A 26,004-nucleotide genomic window follows, 5' to 3' on the forward strand; every position below is an offset into this window, starting at 1 on the left:
ATGGAATCCCCTCATGTCTCTTTCTATTCTTTCAATTTGATCATTTCATGAATATTTGCCAGTGACTTTGTGGTTTGTCCAGTTAAGCGCTACCACAAATCCGATCAAAAGGTACTTTAATTTTTTCCCTATACGATTTTTTAGGATTTTTATTTATGATCTTTAGATTGTACTTTGGTTTTGATTTTGGGGATTGTAGAATTTTACAAAGGTGACTTTCAACATTGCTATTAGATTCGTTGTTATGAGATGCAAAGGAGATCTAAATTTCAATTATAATTTTGGGATTAAGAGCGTAAAATGAGAGTCCACAACTTTAAAAGATGCAATTTTTCAAGGTACATGTTTTTTAAGGGGAATGGAATGCCTTTGTGCTTAGGCTCTGAATGTATATTCTATATTTGAAGAAAAGGAGGTGTGAGTAGTTGTATTATCAATCCTAACCTACCTTAAAGGTTTATTGTTACTTGTTAGAAGAGAAGATACCACTTTTCTGGTGAGATTCTGATATGATGCATCGTAATAATGTTATATGCTCTGCATCTAATGAGTATCAGTTTAATGATTTACTGTATTTCTTTGTATTGTTGAGTTGAATTAGGCTGAGCTCAAGCTTGCCTGCATTGGATAACTCAACTCTTCTTACATTGGGTTTAATTACATAGTATTAAAAAATAAAAAATAAAGCCCCTGGACCAATATACAAAGAGAGGAAAAAAAACTACTCCGTATTTTATTATTTTCGATTTTTACATTGGGTTCAAGCTACCAAACTTTATACTCCTTCCGTTTTTAAATACTTGCTCCATTTATTTTTTTAGAAAACTTTTACAATATTTAATTCATTTGTCATAATTGGTGGACCCAACATAATACTCTCTCTCCTCCTATTCTTCCGCTACTTTTGTTTTTTACAATTTTTTATTTTCTAACAACCCCACTACCCCCATAATTTATTACTTTCTCCAATTTCTCCTAAAACTCCGCTCATGGAGAAATGGAGCAAGTATTTAAAAACGGAGGGAGTATTAGATGATCATATTAGACTTAACAACAATACTAAGTATAAATATACGTTGCATTGGACTAGAGCAAAATCCAAACTCAAAACTAAAATTTAACACCTGAGAGTCCTAACTACTCATAGGGTACCCAAGAACAAATTGATGCAAAATTTCATTATTCCTCTGTTTGTTTCTCTTTGTTTTTCAGCTTGTAATATGTATCAAATATTCTAGAGAATCATCTAGACTATAAGAAAAGCATGTAAATGCTATTTTTTACTCTTTAAAATACATAAGAAAAGGTTAAGGATATATGATTTTGAACTTAATAGTCGATTATTACTCTTTCTAAAGGTTCATTGTATTAATTCTTACCAGTTTCAAGGTATTTAAAGATTGCATAAGACATTTTACGTGCAAAATGCTTACTAATCATAACTATGTACAAGCTAAAATCTTAAGTACAAAGACAAGCCTTGATAACTTCTCCGCATTGGCTAGCCATGTCGGGGCCACCCTAGTCTATTAAAAAATCAGAACCTAATTCCTTGTATATAGAATTAACTTCCATAGAAATCAAAGCCAAATATTAGTATACAAAAACAATTCCAGCTGTTCTTATGGACAAAATATAATATAAAGAGCTCATAATTTGAGTTCCATAAAGTCCAAGTAAATAAGAGATAAGCAAACAAGTCCACCTGGTGAAATTGGTCAAGCTTAACAGTGGCAGACTGGCAGATCATTGGTCAAGGGTTGTGCTTGCTCAAAGCCTAAACAGTTCTATAATTTGCACCAGGAGTCCAGGTGTGTCCAATGTTATTGCTGCAGCACAAGCTCTTTCAGCCCCAACCTTATGAAGTACCTAAACACAAAATATTATAGTTTTTAAAATGAGATTATGCAACAAGCTTGAATAGCTTGGAAATTTGTTGTACCTCACGACTTCTAGCATCTCCAAAATATACAGGAAGATAAGTGCACGGCCAATTGATACATAGCACCAAGTAGTAAAAAGCTCAGTTCTATGATATCCCTCCCCATGGAATTGTCATTCTAAAGTCTTAATTGAAAACACATGATTTGTAAATTTATCACTTGGTTAGGACTGTTGTCCCCAAGTTTGGATTTTGAACACAAACCTATAGTCTTGCTTAGACAATTTAGATCATAATCAGCAAAGAGATCAACAGGTTTGACCCAAAGATCTGCAGTCCTTTCCAAAACAAATTCCTGTCCCAAGTTAAATTTACATAACAGCAGCAAGCAGTTAATAAAGAGTTGCAAACAACAATCCCTTCCTCAGTTCCTCCTAATATGGCCCTTAATTCTCCATTTGTGAGAAGGAACTATGGCAAAAATCCAGAAACTCAAACCCAATTTACCACCATGATCCACCAAGTTATCGGGCATCCGAAATCACACAAGCATGATTTGAAATCAACTCAAAAAACAGCAATTAGAGTGATAGTCACACCCAATTCATTGCCACAATTCACTGCCACGATCCACCGCAATATTGAATTCAAAATCTTAGCAGCATACCAAATCACATAAGCATGATATAAAACAATAGCAACAATCAACTCAATTAATAGCAATTTGAGTTGTACTCAAACTCAATTAACACCAATCCGCCATTAATCTAATTCACAATCTCAGCACCATCCCAATTTGCATAAACATGATTTAAATATAATAGCTAAAACTAATTCAGTAACATCAATTTAAAATTCTTAGAGTATAAATATTAACAGCAATTTATATCCAAAAAAAGAAGTATCCACTTACTTTTTCTATCATCCATCCCAAATGACGCCATCTTTACTGATTGCAAAGGTCAAATCTGCGATACCTGGGAATAATTATACACAAAATCAAAAGGAAAACAGCAAAATCAAAAGCAGAAGATAATAATTATGACAAATCTGATAAAAAAACATAAGCATAAGAGACATCATAATTTACTAAGCCAGGATTCTTGCAGTAATAAGCAACAATATACTAATCAACTACCAATCACAGATAAACCCTACTTTATCACTACTCATAGCCAGAACGCACTTGCTCTCTCCCTCCTTCCCTTTTTCTCTCTTCCAACTAACCCTAAACTACAAAGAAAAAAACGTCAGATAAGAAAGTAGAAATGCAGGGCAAAGCAATATATTATGCAAACGCCTACTTGAGTGAGTGAAATCTCTCCTTAAATTTTATACCAGTTAGAGATAGCCTAAGGAGTCTTCAAGTACAAAGCAATAAACATCGAAATAACAATTTTACGAGAACAAATTTCAGCTCAATTTCTCAAAGAAGAAAGTAAAGGAAAAAAGATTATTATTGTAGGGCATGATGAAAGTGGCCTTGGATCTCAATGGAGGAGAAAGAACATAAGCGGATAAGCCGCTTGGAAAACTCCGAGTATGCTTGAATGGAGTATGTCAATAAAGTGAAAGTGAGAGGAGGAGAACAGGAGAGAAAGTTGGAAATGAGCGGAAGAGATCCAGTTTCACTGATGGAGAACGAACAACTTCAATTATCAATGATCAAAGTCAACCTGGAAAATCAAAATAAAAATATTACCAACTTCAATTATCAACGATCATATCCAAATCAGTCCAAAATAATCCAAAAACTACACCAAAACATGATCATAAAAGCAATTGCAACAATTACATTTGAAAATAAAAACAAATTTTAGAATAATAAAAAGGAAAAATGGAAACTAATAATCCCACCTTTGCCATTTTTGCTCAAAACAATCCCACCTCTTTGAAATCTGGAAATAATCCCACCTTTGATTCTCATCCGGTTTGTGAAATTGATAACTTGTTTGGGAGGTGACTTGCCACGTGTTACCTTTTTATTGGTCTTATGTTAAAATAAAAAATAAAACAAATATATAACTATTTATAAATAAAATAAAATAAATAAAAAAACCAACCCCTTTACCCCTGTCGAAACACCCACCTGAAACCTTCCCTGCCGGAATCAACTCACCTTCCCCGTCACTCCCAGACTGACCAATCACCAAAATTCAAACACCAACCATTTCCCCGTCAGTAGGTAAGGCAAACGAAGGGTGACTGAGTACGATAATGCTCATCCCCAATCTTGTTCGATACAATATGTTTAGAGCAGAATTTGAAATCCAAAAATATACTAGTATTAATCTATTGTCCTTTGTTTTTTTTCAACAAATTTAATCTGTTGTCCATTCCTTCATCTTTTCTATAATTTCCAAAAAAAAAAAAAAAATTGAAATGTGATTTCATCACCGAAATTCTACTGTAAATTGAGTAGATTCCACAAAAACCAAGATTTTCCTTTTTACAACTAAAACTTCAGATTAGCAACAATTGGGCATATGTAATTAACAATTAGAAACTTGGAACATATCTCATTAACACCAACAATTTTCAATTCGTAATATTAAATACTAGTATCAAATTCAAACAACAGTAACTAAGATTAAGAATCGAAAATTAATCAATTCACCTTTCCCATCTCTCAAACTGCTCTCTCTCTCTCTTTCCCCTCCTTTGAAGCTCTCAACAATGGCGTCTCATTTTCATTTTGCTGGGTCAGGTGAGAGGGGGTGGGGTTTGGTGTTTTCAGGAATCGGGATAGCGTTTTCAGAGAGGGCTGCCCGGCCTGGCTGGGATCAAGTGAGGGGGTCATGGTGTGGTGTTGAGGTCAGATGAAAGGGGGTGGTGGGGGTCAGGGTGGTGGTTGGTGGTGATAATGGTGGTTAAGAAAGAAGTGGGAAGAGAAATTTCAAAAGTTAAAAATAAAATTAAATAAAATAACCTGTTGAACAGGTTAAGGGTAAAAGGGACTATTTTAAGCAGATGAGTATTAAAGGTAGGATTGTTTCCAGATTAGTCAAAGGTGGGATTGTTTTGAGCAAAAATGGTAAAGGTGGGATTATTGTTTTCCATTTTTCCTAATAAAAATCAACCCAGAAATTTGATTTTACAACCTGCTTTCTCCTTACCCTACCTCTCCTGCTAGCTTCCAATTCTAACACTTCTAAAAAGTCCGTTCTTACATGATCTCTCTCTCTCTCTCTCTCTCTCTCTCTCTCTCTCTCTCTCTCTCTCTCTTGCATCTCTCTTTACCCCCACTTTTATAACCTCACTTATGATCTAATATGTTTATTTAAACTAAAAACTCTGTAATTGTTTATCCCCAGATTAAGTTAACAACCTTAAATTATATGATGGACTGTACTGATGTAGTATTATTTTATATAAGCTGACTCTTTATTAGAAGACCAACCGCTATTTTAGCATACTTTGAATCAAACATTTTTACAAACTGCTTGCAGCACAGAAAAGGTCGATACCTTATTCCAGTCAATGGAATAGGGATCCCTAGCTAACATTCTGATTAGCAATAAAAAAATCAACCACTGGCCCTATCTGAACAATCATAGTAGTTGACACATCTGTACAACACCAAATACTGAATCAGTCATAAAATAAAATAAATCATAGTAGTTGTTACAAAAACGGAGAATTTTCGTTTGATTTACTTTGCAGGTGGTCTTAACTTATTGAAATAAAATCAGTTTGATCATCAGTACAATAATCCAACTTAGAAGAATCATATTACTGGAAAATAAATTACTGATGAACATTAACCTAATTACAAATAATCAAGATTATTAAAACATGCAATCAAATAAATGGATACTACCTCTAACTCTCATTAAATGAACATCAAATACTAATTGGTGACAACTATTTCAATTATGCAAATTCTAAACAAACATGAGTTGGTAGCAATTCTCATGGCAAGGAACTGTAATGGACTCATACTCTGGACTCACACACCCACAATCAACATAGAAATCACAGGGAAAAGATCGAGCCGTTGATAAGAATTATTGAAAACAGGGATTTGTACAAGCTAGCAAATTTAGGAAGACAAGATAAGTAAGCTTGGAAAAAAGATTATATGGTATCAACTTGAATGAGTAAATCCTACCATAAATTAATAACTGACACCCTAATACCAACTTTTTATGATGAGATGATACCATGAGAGAACCAGTTAGAATTCCCTTAGAAACATTGCTTAAGTTGTGTGGAGTTGCAATGGCGAATCATCAAAGGTGCTATAATAATCACGTAACCTAAGCTAACTAAAATCAACACCAGCCATATCAGATTGATTGCCTTATTGTTTTATTATGAAAGCAAACTTTCTCCGTAACAATGTACGACCTTTGAAAATCAATGCAAAACATACTTAAAATAAGAAAGTGAAGCACACACAAGATGAATGCTGCTGAAAAGTTTGCTCAAGTTTCTTGGATGTTTAAACCCTTTGATAACTGCACAATTTTAGTTTCTAGCAACTACTGAACAGGGGAAATAGACCTATGATTTAGGTGATGCTGTTTGTATACATAGATTTTGATGACTGAATTCGGAGAAAGATTAGGTGTTATTGTTGACTGCAGTATTGGATGTTGTTTTAATGCAATCCTGCATTTTGGCTTATGCACTTTCTGAAAGTTAAATCTGTATATTTTTAGATGAACCTGTTTCTGGTGTTGCACTTTGAAGCATATAATCTTCTTAGAAATACCATTCGTCTATTGCATAATTAAAGTCAAGCAAATGCTAAATATTGCATAATCAAAGTCCTAAACCTTCATATTTAAAAATTGCCATTTGAAGTTCAAACACCATTAAAGTTCATTTGAAGTCGACATTGGAAATCTAACCAGTCTTATTCTATTTTAGGGCATGTGACATATCTTTCTTAGCACCCCAAAATAATATACTTGACTGTAATTCCAAACAGAGTAATATCAAGACAAATTTATACATCCAGGCAGCAAGGAGCAATGATCCATTATTTGTTTTTACCAAAAGAACACCAAATGATGAATTACAGGAATAGATGCTCTGTCTCTCACATGAATTGACATTATAGTTGAAGATAGCTACAAAGAGAGGATACTTACAAGTTCCTCATCTTCTTTTTGCCTCAATGCTGTCTTTTGATGATGGAGTTGCAGCAAAAATCTCCTCTAGTCAATTTAGATCATTTCCAGATATGGCTTGAGCAGTTCAGGATCAGTCTACAAGTTTTTTAGGCACACAAAGGTCAGAATAAAAGAAAAAGGAAGAAGCTTATATAATATAGATATGTATTGGGACTTTGGGGGTTGATTTCCCATTTTCCCTGCACAAACTTGCTCTTTATGTGGTCACTTCATGCTAGGAATATGGCAATCAACAAGAATAATACAACAATTCAGTAACATTTAATTGAACAGACAAAATCACTCACTTTCCTGAATAAAGGTATACAAGAACAAAGCATTTAAAACAAGAGTTAATAGTTCCAATTTCACAACTTAACACAATGATAATAGTCCAATCAAAAGCTAAATAATTATTGATCCGCTAGTCGTCTAGCAATTTCTATCTAATCAAATAATATTATATGAACACGTCAAAACCTGATACATCTGAATTTGATATTAAATTGTATAATACACAGATATTGACAATAACAGCTCATGGCACATTAGCAGCAAAACAACTATAATAAACATTCCTAAATTCAGAGTTTTAATTGTTGTAACAATCAAAAATTCCTTTTAAACAAGAAAAAATAAACCGTGATACATCTAGTCCTAATTGACCCTTAAAGCTAAAGCCTAATTTGCAATTTGCGTCATTTTCAAAGCATCAAAAAAGTACTTGCAAAAGCATCACTGATATAAACAATAACATGAAAAATTACCGAGGTGGCAGAGCAACATTAGAAAGAATCATGATCAAATCGCCGAGTACACTGAGTTGTCATGGTTATTCATCTCCTTTCTATTGTACATCAATTGTTGTGGCTGCATTGGGTACGAAATTGGAGAGCAATTGGCTGAACGCATTCCTCTCTCTGCTAGTAGAAAGTTGCAGAGCAGGCTGGCAACAAAAAGAGATTAGGTGTTAGTGGACGCTGCAAATAATTGAGGGAACACAAATCACATGACCAAGTAAGCCACTGTGCCTTCACAACAATATTTTCTTGACTAAAGCTGTTAAGTTGCATCTTGAAGAGATGCAACTGTTTACATTTCTAAATTCACCAAAAGCAAACCAGTGGGACCAATCTTTACACCCCATTTTATCATTTCTCCCTTCTCTACCTTTGCATTACTAAACTAAACAAAGTAGTGTCATAAGATGATGCTAATTCTATAGTACTACACCACAACATGCCCAATAAAACAGAATCAAGTACCAAAACCAAATAATTTGATGAAAATATTCAAAAAAATAAAAATTTACCTTCCCAAACATCATAAAACTCTCCTCCCATGGGAGTATTACCCTAGCCGACCTCTCACAACCAAAATCCTCGCTATCAGCAGAAGCTGAAAAACTCATAGATTTCTTCCGGTCATAGAAATCTTCACTCTCACAATTCTCTATTACCAAAACATCCCCATTAACCACAGCTTTCTCAACTGCAATCTCAGCCACTAACCCATCATCGTTTGCTTCAGTAACCATCAAATTTCTCAATTTACGACTCAATTCAAACATTTTCCTCCGAATGACTTCTTCTATGCCCCCAGCCAAAGCAACAGCAGCCTCCAGCAAAACGCAGAACATTAAACCTGATAATCAAAGACAACCGTAGATCAAACAAAACTGAAATCGCAAACCCAAGATTATTGTTTATAAACCCAACAAACTAACAAATCGCAAAAAGTAAACTATCATCCAAAAAGCACAGGATGACATCAAAATCAAAACAGAATACTTATTTTAAATTTATCAAAGGAAGGATACAAAAGATGGAAAACCTCGTTCATATCGTGTGCCATGTTTTTCAAAGTGTCCAAACCTTCTGCTATCACATCCAGACCTAGATCCTAACAATATAAGAATATTTCCATATAGTAAGGATTAAAACACATGGACATGCAAGAAAGAACACAAATTCCAACTGAAAGTTTAGAGTTAGAAATGGGAGCTTTGTGCAAATTCACCTGCTTGATTTTTCTCATTTCATACTCTTGCTTAAATTGGCTGGACTGTTCAGTCTCCCGTAGTTACTCATCATCAAATCTCCCATCTACCATTTATAGAAAAAAAAACGCAATAAATTATATTAGTCCCATAAGTACTTTCAAGCGTCAACCCTAACACTAACAAACGTAGGATTACTTTCCAAAATGCAGCGCAAATAAATTCAAACACACACCTGAATCAAATTTTATCTCTTGGCGAGTAGCTGAAGAAGTCCAACCAGATGTTCAACCCCCATTCTTTTTAGCTGCAGGGGTTCCATCTGGTATGGACTGAATTCTATCAGGCTAAGCAAGGACTAAATCATTACGAGCGGAAAGTTCCTCAATTGAAAGCCCTTTCACCTGCATTACATAAGAATAACTAAATAAGCACTCAAATTGCAATGTAAAAAAGAAAAGGGAAAAAAAGAGACAAAATGCAAGATACAATGGCTTTGATTAGAATCAAAATACATTGTCTTTCACCATTCAACCACGGGCAAATCTAGGAGCGGGCTAATCCAGGCCACAACTCGCCTCATTGCCCAGAACATCTATAAAAAGTATTGAATGTGTCGTTTTACAGAAAAAATGGGTTAGCATACTTGATTCTTGTTTGATGCAATAATTCAAATCTTAATAGTGGTAGCTTTACTCGATTTGCTTCTATTGACACTAATTTCAGAGCTTTACGGATTTTTTTGGAAAATATTTTTTAATGTGATAAATAGAATACATTTTCATATTAATTAATAGTTACTTTGGCTTTTTTCCCCTATTTCTCTTCAGGAATTTTCTTCTCCTAATTCTTTGAAAAAGCTCTATAGTTTACGGCTTTACGCCCTACCCAACCTAAAAATGCTGATCCACCTATGCATTCAACCTCAAATAAATTAGCATCACATACACATAGTCAAAAATAACTTCGACGATATCAACAGAACCTTAAAACTCAACGACACTTATTCATAACATGCATTCAATCTACAAAATAAAAAAAGTATAATTCATTGTTTTTCTACCTATTTAGTCTTTCTACTGTATTTGCAAGTAGAAACTACCTACATTTCAAAGTTCCAAGTAAACATAGATCCAGCAAAATTAAGGCAAAATTGGCAATAAGTCAATCAAAATTCGGCATAAAATCAAATTCAGTGGCATCACAAACCAAAATTGAAGAAAATTACTCACCCTTTTTTGAGCCAATCACTGCAACTTAGGCACTTCTCTTCAAGTAATCAACCTTTAATTCGATGAATCTCAGCATTCAACGCCACAATTCCCCCAATTCAACAACCACAAATTCAATCAAAACCCTAAATCTAGCAAAAACAGACAATGAGAGAAGAAAGAGCAGAAACCTGATATGCAGTATCAATCAATAAACAAAGAATCATCATGTCCCATTGATGAAAGCTTAAAACTTTAAATTCCCAACACCAGATTTTATCATAATTTGACAAATTTCACACATTCCCAGTAAACCCCACAAACTAACACTTCCCCTTTCAATTCAAAATTCAATAAAAGTTCAAAACTTTATACAAGTGAATTACAAAATTCCCAATTTAACAATAAAAAACCCTAATTCCAATCAATTATCAAAACACCCCTTTATTGATCAATCAGATTATAAACAAAATACCCAAAACTTCAATCCCGAAAAAAAAAAAAAACAGAAAACCCCAGAAACATAAAATTGAACAAAAAATTTAAAACGAACTTTCTAAAATAATTAAAGCAAATCAAGTAAATCAGAAAAAAAAAACATAATACCAATGAGATGAGAAATTACCAGCTGGTTTACCATCAATTTCAACATCAAAGAACACTTTGTTGGTCACTTCCTTCGGATCTTCCAATGATTTCGTATTAGCCTGAATCAATTTCCCTAAAAATTACAAACATTGTAATACCAAACAAATAACCAAAATTATTCTTAGATCAAATCAAGATGATCCAGAAAATCATATGCCTTAAACCCCAACAAATCGAACTTAATCGATCAAAGGAAAAAACTGCAAAAAATACTCAAAAATACATCAAATAAAAAAGTTAAAATATTGTACCTGAATTGGAGATAGGGTTCCGAAGAGAACGAAACTCCATAGCCAAACGCCACGGCAAAGCTTATAAACGCAACAAACTAACAAATCGCAAAAAGTAAGTTATTATTAAGGCCTATTTTAGAAGGAAATTGCGAGCTGAACTGAGCTGAATTTCAATGTATGAGAACATGTCATAGAGCTAATCACAAATCTAGCCAAATGCCTCGGTAAAGTTAACCAACCAAGCAAAACCGAACTGTAAAACCTCAAAGTAAAAAAAAGGCAAATTACCCACCCCGCCAAATCAATCACCATAAACCCAGTTAGCGAGTAGGTACGGAAGCCAGAAACCACCAAACTCAATACTTCAATCACAAACAAATAAATAAATAAATAAAAAACCCTAGAAACGTAGATGATCATTCTGCAATAGCCGAATTTCAGTCCAATTTCAGCTGAAATTCTCAAGAGAAAATAATGGCTGAAAGAGAAAGAGTGATGGTGAGCAAAAGCAGGAAAAGGGCAAGTAAAGCAATAAAGGTCGGGGAAAAAAAATACCGAGGGTAGTATCGGGAAGATACTGTTCATAAGCTACAGTACGCTCCTTTGAACAGTAAATAGACTACTCATACTATTACGTCCGTTTTATGTGCAACGATTAGACATTTTCTCGCTCTGCTTTATATCAAATCGTTGCACTTCACCTGTAACGGAGGTCGTACGTATTTTAGGGTTTTTGGATTACAATTTTTTTTAATTTTTTTTACTCTTAAATTTAAAAAGCCAATGCCTCCCTTCTCCTTCTATCCTCATTCTACTTTTCTCAATCGCATCTCTTTTTTCTCTCGTTAGAACCAGAGATTCCAAGTTCTTCACCAAATTGAAATCCTAAAATTTTTTTCTCATTAGATTGAAGTATGAATTCAACTTCTCTGGACCTTGATATCAACTTCCCATTATTTTCAAAGAAAAACAAGAGTTTTTCCAAAAAACCTCAAAAATCACACACTGATATCCCTATACAAAACTCCCAAATACCCAATGAACAGCATCAACAAATCGAAAAGCAGACGCCGGATTGTAAGAATGAAACATCTTCTACTTCTACTTTTGCTGATTTAGGACTTTCAGAGTGGGGTATTAAAACCTGTTCAGAACTCGGAATGAAGAAACCAACTGAAGTGCAACGATATTGCATTCCTAAGATTCTCGCGGGAAATGATGTTTTAGGTATTGCAAAGACGGGGACTGGAAAAACCGCTACATTTGCCTTGCCTATCCTTCATCGATTAGCAGAAGACCCATATGGGGTTTTTGCCCTTGTTGTCACCCCCACTCGGGAATTGGCATTTCAGTTGGCTGAGCAGTTTCGTGCCCTTGGCTCATCCTTGCATATCCGTTGTGCTGTCATCATTGGCGGCATGGATATGATCACCCAGTCGAAGGCGCTGATGCAAAGGCCTCATGTGGTTATTACTACTCCGGGAAGGATTAAAGTTTTGCTTGAAGATAACCCAGATGTACCCCCAGTCTTTTCCAGAACAAAGGTAATGGTTATTACTCTATGTTTTGCTTGTTAGATGTATGGTAATTATGTCCTGGTGGGCAAGGGTAAAATAATATGACATTATGATAAACAGATATTGTTTATGCTTTTTATTTTTAGCTATGGTAGGAAAACAGAATATGTGTAATACCCGTGTTTTTTGGGTGACAATTCATTTGCGCACTTTTGTCCGCGAGTTTTTCAAAGATATCTGACATTATTTTTAATGTTTGATAAATTGTGTTTGATGATCTCTTGTTTTGGTAGCACTTTAGATACAAAATTTGTTAGTGTAATTACTTAGGTATAAAATTGGAATGTAATGTAGTTTTCCTTGTCCTAAACTATGGATGATTGTTGAGGGATTGGCCATTTGTACTTATAATCTGGCTTATGGGAAAAAAATTTTGAATGGTTTTCGCAGTTTCTTGTGTTGGACGAAGCAGATAGAGTTCTTGATGTTGGGTTTGAGGAGGAGCTAAGAGTTATATTTAAGTGCTTGCCTAAAAAACGGCAAACTTTATTATTTTCTGCAACAATGACCGATGATCTAACGGCATTGCTTGAGTTATCTTCTAACAAGGCATTCTTCTTTGAGGCACATGAAGGCCTTCACACTGTGGAGTCTCTTCGACAACAATATATTACTGTTCCTGAACATGTCAAGGATGTATATCTTCGATATATTTTATCAAAGATGGAAGATATGAGTGTTCGCTCAGTCATTATATTCTTCTCTGAATATAGGTATGTAACTAAGTTCATTTAGTAATGTTATGATACATTTATTACGTACTACCTCCGTTTCATAAATTTTGTAACAATTTCCCAAAAAGGAAACTACGCATTATGTTCAATAAATCGAAAGTTTCCTCTTTTAGTAAATTTTTTGTGTAAAATTAACATCATACTCTTACTAAATTTTACTTAACTTCAGTAAATAACATATTAACTCTTTAACTCAAATTAATTAAACCATAATTAAAACCCTAACCTACATTCTCTCTCCTCCTTCACAACCATATCCACCACCAATTTTTCTTTCTCCTCCCTCTCAACCACCACCAGCACCACTCATATCCTCTCTTCTCTCACTGCAAAGAATCAATATTGGGGAAGAGCATATTTGTCATAGTCTATTATTAGTGACTTGGGGAATAAGCTAGAGTTTGTTAAGAGGGTTTTTCTATTTATATTAGGAGGAATAATCATTATGTTCAATATTATTGAGGATTGTTATTGGGAGAGAGTGAGCCTCTCGAAAGCTCATATTAGGAGAGAATCCACCTGTCGAAAGTGGAATTATCATCCAATTTAGTTGTTATTCTCATCTTAATGCTTTAATCATCTTCTTCATCTTAATTTCTGCCATTAATAGTGTTGTAACCAAGCTAATTCCTAACACGCACCACCACCACTCAGATCCACCGCACCCACCACCACCACTCAAATCCACCGCACCATCTCTTCTCCCTCTTTTCTTTTCTCTCGTGGTAGCGCATTTCAGATCGTGGTGTTTTAGGAGGTGCATTTCAGATCGTGGTGGCGAGGTGGGGTTTCGATTCTTGATGGTGGCGAGGTGGGTGTCGATTCTTGATGGTGGTGGTGAGGTAGGCTGGGTTTTTTTTTTTTGTGGTTATGGTGCATTTGGGTTTCAGTTCTTGGTGGTGGTCCGTGAGAAGTTCGTTAAACGGTAGGTTTTTGGTGATTGTGAATTGGGTAGGGTGGGTATACGGTGGTTAGGGTGCGTGGGGGTTTCGGATCTTGTGGTGGTGAGAGGGTGGGTATAGGGTGGCAAAGGTGGTTGTGTGGTCGAATGGTCCTGCTGCTGGTGGAGTATGTGGATGTTGGCGATGGTAGGGTGGTCATTTTAGGTGCTGGGTGGACATTATGGTGGGTGGTTGGTGGGGCCAGAGGTTCTGGATGTCATTGGGTGGTTTAATCAAATCATCCCACTTTTTTTACCCTTAATTACCTACCCTTACTTTTGATAATCTACATTTGTCAAATTTTGTTTTGAGAATCGTGCAACATAGTTTGTTACAGATTTTATGAAACGGAGGTAGTACTTAGCATATCAAGATATTTGATCTTTTGGGGTTCTACATCAAAAATTCATTTTCTTGATTTGTTTGCTTATAATAACATGAACAGTAAGAGAGTGTTACAGTGAACTTGTTATTTATCTAGTATGAAAGTGAATATTGATGCTTTTCATTAGTGGTAGCTGGTATCTTCATCATTTAATTATTCTTTTTATTCTTTTCAAGAAAAATATGGTTTTCTATAGAAAAATGCTTCACTTAACAGAAACTTTTAGATTACCTCTCTAGATCCCTTTTTTTAATAAATTATTTGTTATTAAAAGCTTAGCTTGGTTCAAAGATGTAACACACCCTTTCCCACCTCCCGTGACTCTCACATACAACAGGCGCCAGAGGAGGGCAGCAGGAGCAGAACACGACAACAACAACCTTTGGCAGCAACCAGAGAAGCAGGGGACCGTTGGACCGTTGAGTAACAGAGCAGACCAGCTACTTTATGTGTTTGTTTGTAATGCACTAAATTAGAAAAAGGACAAGGAGATTACTTGTAACAATTAAGGCATTGTTGCCACTTCTAGCTTAGTAGTAGTAGTATAAATAGTTGTTGTCTAGGAAGAGAGAGGATATCCAGAAAATATTGTATTAGACCCTTTAGAGAGTCATGGCCTCAAGCCATGTTTGACGTTTACAAGCTCTCAAGCTAATCAAATTACAATGTCCTTCTATATTATTGTCGAATACACGTATTCCGTTGCAGTTGGTATCAGAGCAATCATGCCGCCGACACCATTGACCGTGACGCCGGAGAGGGTGGCGGTGCTTGAGAACGGGTGGAAGAGATTTGCGATAAGCTCGGAGAAGGCGAAAATTCACTCCAACACATGTTGCTTAAGAAGTAGGACGAGAACTTAGACAAGGTGAGGCAGTCGATGGAGGGAAAGATGGACAGATTCCGGCAGGATCTCACCCAGCACGTGGGTAAGACGGCAAGCCGACATGAGAAAGCCTTGGAAGAAATTCGCAACGCTCTTAAAGCCATGGGGAAACAACCCAACGGTGGAAACGAGCAACGGTGGAAACGAGGAAGTGGAGCAACCACTTAACATGGGTGGCTTTAACGAACAACAATTCGGTGCTGGTGGGTTCAATGGGATCTGAATTGGGAATTGGGAAGCTGGCGGCGGAGGGGGGTACTATGGTTGCCACCACGAACGACAAGAGAACCGTGGAAATTGGAAGTTCCGGAAGTTAGACATGCCGGTGTTAGACGGATTCGACCCTGATGGTTGGATACTCCGAGGCGAACAATACTTCCAATTTTACCAGTTGACGGAGGTGGAGAGGATTCAGGCGGCGGTTGTCGCCATGGACGACGATGCTTTGAGGTGGTACCAGTGGGAACACCGCCGGCGGCCCGTCATCAACTGGGAGGACTTGAAGTTGCGCGTCTTGACCCAATTTCGACCGATCAACACAAGCACCCTGCACGAGCAGTGGTTGGCCGTTACTCAGGTGACGACGGTGGTGGAGTATCTTAGAACCTTCATCGAAAGAGCAACGCCCCTGAGTGATGTGCCAGAGAGTATAATGAAGGCTCAATTCGTGAACGGACTCAGAGAAGACATATAGGCCGAGATCCGAATGCTCAACCCATTAACCCTTGAAGATGCCATGGATCTTGCGATCTGGGTCGAGGAGCGAAACCGGGTTAATGGATTGAGAAAGACGGGTGGGGCGTACCCGAAACCCAGCCAATACTCCTATTTTAATCGTAGCCCTGCTGCTACTTTAGGAATTGGGCCAGCCCATAACTCAACCTAAAATTCTCAACCCAACCCACATTCCCTTAACCAGACCACAAATTCCAGCCCACAAACACTGATCGATCCAACCCAACTCCACAAAGTTCTGCAGCCTTAGTTTCCTACCCAAACTCCACTTACTCTAACCGTAGCAACACCTCCACTTACCAGAACCGTAACAACCCCGGAGCAACCCAGTTCAGTGGCCAAGTACGGCGGCTAACTGACCGAGAAATTCAGGAGAAGAGAGCTAGAGGCCTTTGTTTAGATGTGACGGAAGGTGGACGGGTCCGACCCATGTATGCGCGGCGAAGGGACTTAGCGTCCTCTTGGTGGAAGAAGACAAGGACAGTGAAGAGGGGGAGTTAACAGTGTTGGAGAATGTCGGCGAGGACGAAGAAGTGACACCTACCGCCGTGTCTATGAATTCCATTATGGGGTTGACCAATCCCAAAACAATGAGACTTAAGGGTGAGATAAAGGGGGAGAGCGTGATAGTCATGATCGATCCCGGAGCGACTCATAATTTTATTTTGTTGCAAGCGGTGCTAAAGTTGGGGCTGGAAGTGACGGGAAGTGCGGCGTTGGTGTGTCCTTGGGAAACGGCGAAAATATTAAGGGGAAGGGGCAGTGTCGAGGAGTGAGATTGAAGCTCAATGACGAGGTGGAAATTGAGGAAGAATTCCTACCTCTGCAATTGGGTAATTACGACATCATACTTGGATTCCAGTGGTTGGAGAAGTTGGGTTCGTTCTTGACAAATTGGAAGGTGCAGGAGATGAGCTTCTCAATGGGGGGTAAGATGGTGACAGTGAAGGGTGACCCGAGTTTGGCTAAGACGGGTATTATCCTCAAGGCCATGTTCAAAACAATTAAGAAGCAAAAAGAGGGGATGTTAGTTGAATTAAATAGAGTGGAAGGGGAGCAGCCCATTAAGGCAGGAAGTGTGCCAGAATTTTTGAAGGAAGTAATCACCGAATTTGAGGGGGTTTTCAGTGAACCAAAAGGGTTGCCTTCGAGCCGAGGTCATGAGCACGCGATCGTTCTCAAAGAGGGGAGCAATCCCGTTAGCGTGCTACCATATAGATACCCCCAATTTCAAAAGGATGAAATTGAGAAATTGATCCGAGAGATGCTAATGGCCGGCATCATTCGTCCATCAACAAGCCCATTCTCGAGCCCGGTGTTGCTAGTGAAGAAAAAGGATGGTTCTTGGCAGTTTTGCGTAGATTACCGGGCCCTCAACAAGGAGACCGTCCCCGATAAATACCCAATTCCGGTGATAGACGAGTTGCTTGATGAGTTGCACGGGGCACATGTGTTCACCAAACTCGACCTTAAGGCGGGTTATCATCAAATCCTTGTGAGGCCGGAAGACACCCATAAGACGGCATTCCGAACACACGAAGGTCATTACGAGTTCTTAGTAATGCCATTCGGGTTAACGAATGCTCCGGCTACATTTCAATCGTTAATGAATGAAGTATTTCGTCCGTATTTACGCAAGTTTGTACTTGTATTTTTTGATGATATACTCGTATATAGCCCAAATGTGAGTGCGCATGTTGAGCATGTAAAATTGGTGCTTGAAGTCCTCAAAGGCCCATTCATTGTTTGCTAATATCAACAAATGTGAGTTTGGGAAACATGTGGTGGCTTACTTGGGCCACATCATCTCAAGTGAGGGAGTTTCAGTGGACCAAGATAAAATCCAAGCCATGTTGAAATGGCCCACTTCCAAATCCTTAAGAGATTTGAGGGGATTTCTTGGGCTCACTGGGTATTATAGGAAATTTATTTTCCATTATGCCCAAATTGCACAGCCCTTAACCTCTTAACTCAAAAGAGATTGTTTTGGGTGGTGTGAAGCTGCAGAACAGGCATTCATGAAATTGAAGCTCGCCAAGACCACCGCCCCTATTTTGATAATGCCGGATTTTAAAAGGGCCTTTGTGGTGGAATCCGATGCGTCGGGTATCGGGTTGGGAGCCGTACTCACGCAAGAAGGGAGACCCGTGGCATTCTATAGCAAGATGTTAGGGCCGAGTGGTCGGAGCAAATCGATCTACGAGAAAGAGCTCATGGCCGTGTGTTTGACCGTTCAAAAATGGAAACATTATCTTTTGGGTAGGAGATTCATAATTAGAAGTGATCAACAAAGTTTAAGGTTTATCACTCAACAAAGAGAAGTGGGCATGGAGTATCAACGGTGGATTCGAAAGCTAATCGGGTTCGAATTTGAAATTTAATATAAGCCGGGAGTGGCTAATCGGGTGGCAGACGCATTGTCAAGGAGGGGAGGCGATGCGACAGAGGTTGAGTATGGGACTCTAGTGGCGGTACAAGGGGTGGATTGGAGTGTTCTTGATCAGGAAATAGCCGCGGATGATTGGGTGTAGCGAATGCGGGCAGAATTTGAGAAGGGAGAGGTGCAGCCGGGGTTTACGGTGGAGGGGCGCCACTTACTGTATAAAGGGCGCGTGGTTATATCCTAGAAATCAGCCGTGAAATCTGCCCTGTTTCGGGTTTATCATGACTCCCCGGAGGGCGGCCACGAAGGTGAAACCAAAACATACTTCAAGAGTGGTATTGGGTGGGGATGAGACGCGAGATTGCAACTTGGGTCCGAGAGTGTGTGGTATGTCAGCGCAATAAGCATTCGCAAAAGTCACCGGCGGGTCTCTTACAACCACTACCCATACCGGAGAAAGTGTGGGAGATATTACGATGGACTTCATTTAGGGATTGCCAAAATCGAGGGGTATTGATACGATCTTGGTAGTGGTGGATCGTTTGTCCAAATATGCTCATTTTTTAGGACTCAAACACCCCTTCACGGCTGTGAGTGTAGCGGAGTTGTTTGTAAAGGAAATAGTGAGATTACATGGGGTGCCGAATAGCATTGTTTCGGATCGTGATAGAGTGTTTGTGAGTTCATTTTGGAGGGAGTTGTTCCGTTTGCAAGGCACAGACCTTAAGAGAAGCACCTCGTACCACCCCCAAACGGATGGGCAATCGGAGGTGGTCAACAAGAGGTTGGAGACCTACTTACGATGTTTTGCGGGTGAGCTGCCACGGTCATGGGCTAAATGGCTTCATTGGGCAGAATATTCATATAATACGGCAACACACTCATCCACTCACATTTCCCCTTTCAAGGTCCTTTATGAGAGGGATCCACCTCGTCTCTTAAGGGTGGGTCTAGGACAAACTGTGGTGGGCACGGTAGAGGAGCACTTACAGGAAAGAGATGCTATGTTGGACGAGCTTAAAATTAATTTGATCAAGGCCCAACAAGTAATGAAGGATAATGCTGATAAGAAGAGGAGGGAGGTAGAATTTCAGATTGGGGATCGTGTTTTTCTCAAGCTACAGCCATATCGACAGCGTTCGGTGGCAAAAAGACCCTTTGAAAAGCTAGCCGCGCGGTTTTATGGGCCGTTTGAAGTGGTTCAACAGGTTGGCAAGGTTGCATACAAGTTACTCTTACCGGCTGACTTTAAAATACACCCGGTGTTTCACGTTTCCCAACTGAAACTTGCACTAGGAGCTGTTCCTAGCTCGCCTAACATTCCAGCACAACTCACACCCGAATTGGAACTCGTGGTGGAGCCAGAGCATGTGTTAAGCAGCAGACCAAAGCTTTGGAAGACTGAAGGGATGGAAGTGTTGATACAATGGCAAGGGCTACCTGCTTTCGAAGCAACTTGGGAGGATGCGGAGTCCATCAAGGCACGGTTTCCTACATTCCACCTTGAGGACAAGGTGGCTGTTTTGGGGGGAGTATTGCAACACACCCACTCCCACCTCCTGTGACTCTCACATACAGCAGGCGCCAGAGGAGGGCAGCAGGAGCAGAACACCAACAACAACAACCTTTGGCAGCAACAAGAGAAGCAGGGGACCGTTGAGTAACAGAGCAGACCAGCTACTTTATGTGTTTGTTTGTAATGCACTAAATTAGAAAAAGGACAAGGAGAGTACTTGTAACAATTAATGCATTGTTGCCACTTCTAGCTTAGTAGTAGTAGTATAAATAGTTGCTGTCTAGGAAGAGAGAGGATATCCAGAAAATATTGTATTAGACCCTTTGGAGAGTCATGGCCTCAAGCCATGTTTGACGTTTACAAGCTCTCAAGCTAATCAAATTACAATCCGTCCTTCTATATTATTGTCAAATACACGTATTCCGTTGCAAAAGACTAGTTGATCTCAAAGTTAGGCATCTTGCTCTTGCAAATAGGACATGCCACCGATTGGCTTTGATGTTGGAAGAACTTGACTTCAAGGTTGCCGAGCTGAACTCAATGATACCTCAGTCTTTAAGACAAGCTTCTGTTCATCGATTTAAGTCTGGGAAAGTTCCTATATTGCTGGCTACAGGAGTTGTTGAACGTGGGCTAGATATTCCGATGGTGGATCTAGTCATACTTTATGACGTACCAAGGTTACATGCTCACACTCTATTTGGAAATTGTTATTTAATGAAGTTATACAATGTATATGCTTTATGCTAAAATGTGATGACTGCAGGGATCCTGTTGAATATGTTCATCGTGCAGGACGTACTGCAAGAGCTGGTAGAGAGGGACTTGTGCTGAGCATTGTATCAGGGGTGAGTTCTGTCTGCGCAATGATGAAACAGTTGTTTTTCTGGTGGCTTCATGTTTTTTGCTCATTATTTTTTGCAGAATGATGTGGATCTTTTACATGGAATAGAAGCAACACTGGGTAAGCAAATGGAGAAGTTTGAATGTAAAGAAAAAGAGGTGGTTGCCGATATGACCAAGGTGAGAGTGCTGATATGTGTTGCCTTGACTTACAATAGTTGAAAATAAGAGAAAAAACACTCATAAAAATAAAGAAATTGCTATTCCAACATTCTAAACACATATCAATCACCATTACTTTCTGCTCATCATATATATTACTGGTTTGATGAAATTATAGCAAATTAGCAAGGTATTAGTATTCAGTCACTTGTTTTCAATCACTATGATGTATGCCACTTGACACAACAACTACAATGAGATATGTTTTAGGAATAAATATCCGATGGATTTCAGATTATTATGTAGAATTGATAAATAATCTGCTTCATCCTTTTATAATGGCATAGTTTATCAAAATCCACTAATGAAGATATCAAACAGTGAAATATATCACTGGTTGGGGTAAGGCTGGATGCAATTGTCCTCCCTGGATCACTAATACACTTTCAGTATTTGACTTTTATGTTGATTAAAGAATTTGGAGTACTTGAATTAGATTATTAGAATTTGTCATCTTCAACTTATCTCAGACTAATATGCTTTTAATTATCGGTTATTTACTACTATATATCTTTAGTTGCACAATTATAAAAAATTAAGATTTCAGTAAGCAGAACCTACCATAGTCGCGGGTTAGTAGGAGTCAGGTTCCGGGTTAGGGGTAGATTTTTAAATTACATAGAAATTATACATTGGAATGAATCTGACTTTGTAATGTTTTTTATTATATTACTTTAAAAAAAACAGTCAAAGGTTTGTCAGTATAGTACATAAAATCACATTAGACCAGACTAATATAATTCAAAATTTTTTATGAAAATCAGACTAGATAAAAAAAAATTCAGAACAATCCAGATTAGAACTAAATAAGATTTAACTGAGTAAATTACTTCAGGTGAAGTGAACATATTCGTAATGTACTCCTAATTTCTTTCTATATTTTATCTAATTGGTTTTTTGGTTGGGAAAATTCATTAAAGGGTAATGTAATACAAACCCCCTATTTCCCTTAGTAACTGGCTGTTCTTTCTACTATTTTCCCACTTTTTCTTTTTTTGGAGTTCTTAGCAATCCTCTGCTGTAATTTTAAAATTTCCTTCTTCCTTTTGTAACTCTCTTATACTACACAACTGCACTCCAAAAGATCATAATATCATAATTTTGTACTTCCATCCTTGGCAAACAGCTCTTCCTTGCTACCTTTGGCGTCTGCCTCTTGTCACTACATCCATCGCCTCTTAAACAACCACTAGCCGCCCATCACCGATGTTGCAATCGACGCTCCTCTCACCTTTAAAAATACAGCATTACTATGCAACAACCTCACAATCAGCCTTTAGTATAGCTCAGAATTAAAAAAATTCCTCCTGCATACCTTACAAGCTGTAGGCTTCTAACTTGTCAAAAGGTAAGAAACCACCAAGAATTGCAATTTTTGTCATTGGGTGATTAACTTCACTCTAATTGTAGTCACATAGGTTGATTTAGACCATCTCGAGGTAGGGCTTTGATTATGATAAAATTTGATGAGGGATGACAGTGATCTTGGTGCCATGTAAAGGAAGTTGAGATAAGAGACCACCCTTATGGACATCTTGGAAGTTTGTAGAAATATGGCAACTGATTTTGTCCATTTTGTAAACAAAATTAATGGACCATGGAGCTTTTGGTTGAAATAGGTGGTGAGACGGAGGATGAGTTGAAGGAATTCAAAGTGAGAAAGAGATCACCTTTGTTTGTTGTGGAAGTTTGCAGAAAATGGAAAATTGATATGTGTCCCTTTAGTAAAGAAGATTAAAGAACCGCTTTCTCAATTTCTTAGGCCTCTTTTCTGATATATTTTCTTCTGTTCAATGTGAACTACTTAGCAATGGTCATGATGATTTATTGATCTACAATTGGAGATCCCCATTGCTTATTTAGGCCGATGATAGCATGCCACAAGTACTTAAAAAGTAGAGCACATGTCTTAGACACAAACAACAATAGTTATAAATATAGAACAAGGGTTTTGTCTCTGAACATCATGTAGACTTTTTATCTCACAAGTAAGAATCTTATTTTTTTTTAGGCAGATCGTGTAATTCTGATTTTATGTTTGTTTCTTTGCTAGATTTCTCTCTGCTTTATATACTCTGTATTTACTTGAGGCAGGAGTGGGTTCACCTTTTTCTTGCAAAACCTCTATGTCTTGCAGGTTACCAAGGCAAGGAGGGTCGCAAATATGAAGATGTTAGATGATGGCTTTGAGGATAGAGTGAAGGCACGCAAGAAGCAAAAACTAGCAGATAAAAACCAAAAGCGAAATAGGGCACAAGTCTTGTAGCTCAATTAGTAAACTACAATATTGGAATTGTTTTAAGATCTTGAACCCTGTAATTTATTTTTTTATTTACTAACATTGACCACAGAATTGCATTTAAGGCTAAGCTGCATTTTTGTCCAGCAGCTGTAATTTGGATTAGGAGAATGGATCGTGAATTAACATTGTTATGGAGTTCTTTATAAATAGCAAAGTTTTGGATACTATGAAACTATGGAGGTGAAGGAAAATAAGAAGGAAAATAAGAGAAGGGAAAAGGATGAAATATTTTCCATTGAGTAGCAAAACCCTTAAACCACTTGACCACCACCTGGTTACTCCGCCCACCCAATTGGAACCCATTTCTACCATATTGAAAACTCACAACACCCCTAAACCAAAACCCTAGCCCAACCTTTCATTTAGCTCAATGGAATAAAGTACTACCTTCGGTCCAAATTACTTGCAACTTTGGAATATTTTATGTCTCACAAATAATGCCCTAAAGTTGCGAGTAATTTGGACTGGAGGTAGTATACAAACACCTTTCCTTTATAGTAATCTCTTTTATGTAAGAGTCCAATGTTTAAACAACCTAAACTACCACTCAAAATTATTAATTTTAATGTAATTTTCCAATTAAAATGTCAATCAAGCTATAATTGGAAAATTAGTGGGGCTGATAAAATTAGAGGTGGGCATGGGTTGTGCTGGCTCACGGGCGTCACGAGCACAACATGGTGGTGGCACAACCTGGCATAAGCCCGCCTGCGGTACGATACGAAACGGTGACTGAGGAGTGGGTCGGGCCGTGAACACAATTTTGAAAAATCAGCACGAGCACGACATTGGTACTGCAAAACGGTTGTATTTCACGGCTTTCAACAACCATAAAAAAGGCTATAATAATAAATTAATAATAAAATTAACATAAATAATAATAAAGAGTAAAAGAACTATAATAATTAAAATAAGAATAATAAAAAGAACAATAATAATATAATAATACAAAAACATAAACATAAGTTAATAAAATTATTTAATTATACTCATTTTAAATATTGTTAAAAAAAAACTTATATATTGTAGACACCTAAAAATGTCTCTCCAAAACCAAACCCGATGATGAATAACCTTTCACCGCCATTATTGGTCGGGTTGAGTATTTTATCTTTGGAGTGCTTAAATCCAAGTTTCCATTCAATACATTTCATAAATCATTCCATTTCCTAGCTCATTTCCCTAAACCATAACTTGTTTTCCTCTTTTTGTTTCCACATTGCAAAATCAAGAGAAACTGATTTTGTTGCTTAATAATTTTGATCCAATTATTATTTTGTTGTACAAGCCTTTTAATAAGCTTTCCAACCATATATCATAAGCCCAAATCCGATTTAAAACGAAGAAGCTATGAGCAAAATACTAAACTCAGCCCAAAATCGACACCCTTATACTAAAACGGCCATATCATAAAATTTACAAATGATTTTGACCTGATTCCAATTGGGTTGGAAAATAGACTTGATAATATTTCCAATAATTACATTATATGCCTTATTCCGAGTTACTGATCAAAAGTTATGATAATTATAAAAACGCGTAAAAAACTGGAATTACCGTGCACAATGTAAAAATGTCGCGTCGCGGGAGATGATGATGTGGCACAGGCCTGGTACCGTGACACGGTATTTTTCACCGTGTCACAGTGCATTCCCACGTCTTTTTTGCGTCCCTTTTCTCACGCGCTAACGAATCAGGAACTAAACATGGAAATAAATTCCACCGTGTCACGGAAATAGCTGCCGCGCCACGGGAAATCTTGCCGCGTCACGGCACATTTTCCCGTGACACGGGATTGCTCCGTGTTTTCTCCGCATAATCCTAAACGCTTTTTATCCTCTGTAGGTTTGTTTCTATCCCGCGTCACACCAAATTACCCCGCGTCACACTAAAGTGTACCGTGTCGCGGCATGATGTTGACGTGTCGCGACAACCTTTTTTAGGGTTTTTATCCTTTTAGGGTTTTGTGTATTCCCTCTGCTCATTTTTCCTATAAATAGGACCCTCATTTCTACAGTTCGGGGCACCAAAAATCATTCTCTCTCTCCCTACACCAAAAATCATTCTCTTCTCCCTCTTTAGCCTAATTTCCAGCCTTCTTATTCTTCCATAATATTTCCCTTAAGCACTCCAAGGAGTCCATACTTAACCCGAGGTTCCGCCCTTAAACCAAGGCGTGAAAGGTATAATTAACTGAGGGTTTGGACCAAATCAACTTTACTTTTGATTTTATTTAATCTAATTTCAATTTGATTTATATTTTTTTTGAAGTTACTAACAATTTATTCATGATGTAGCAATTTAAAGGAGCGGGTGAAATGTGAGTAATTAATTTAATTACTTATTTTATTTTATATTGCTAGTATCATGATTGGGTTAATTATTAT

The 26,004-nt window shown here is 37.7% G+C and overlaps 1 protein-coding gene and 1 pseudogene across 1 annotated transcript; one reads left to right on the forward strand and one right to left on the reverse strand.

Moving 5' to 3' along the window:
- Positions 1-1,412: 1,412 nt before the first annotated feature.
- Positions 1,413-11,151, reverse strand: LOC110690260 (annotated as a pseudogene).
- Positions 11,152-11,783: 632 nt separating this feature from the next.
- Positions 11,784-23,782, forward strand: LOC110690295 (DEAD-box ATP-dependent RNA helicase 36-like). The gene is made up of 6 exons (XM_021867119.1): positions 11,784-12,637; positions 13,061-13,383; positions 20,727-20,930; positions 21,017-21,098; positions 21,175-21,273; positions 23,453-23,782. The coding sequence occupies exons 1-6, from the start codon at positions 12,008-12,010 to the stop codon at positions 23,579-23,581; spliced, it is 1,467 nt and encodes a 488-aa protein (XP_021722811.1). The 5' UTR covers positions 11,784-12,007; the 3' UTR covers positions 23,582-23,782.
- The last annotated feature ends 2,222 nt before the right edge of the window (positions 23,783-26,004 follow it).

The sequence above is a fragment of the Chenopodium quinoa genome, unplaced genomic scaffold (genome assembly GCF_001683475.1).
Source record: "Chenopodium quinoa cultivar QQ74 unplaced genomic scaffold, ASM168347v1, whole genome shotgun sequence".
Lineage (NCBI taxonomy): Eukaryota > Viridiplantae > Streptophyta > Magnoliopsida > Caryophyllales > Amaranthaceae > Chenopodium > Chenopodium quinoa.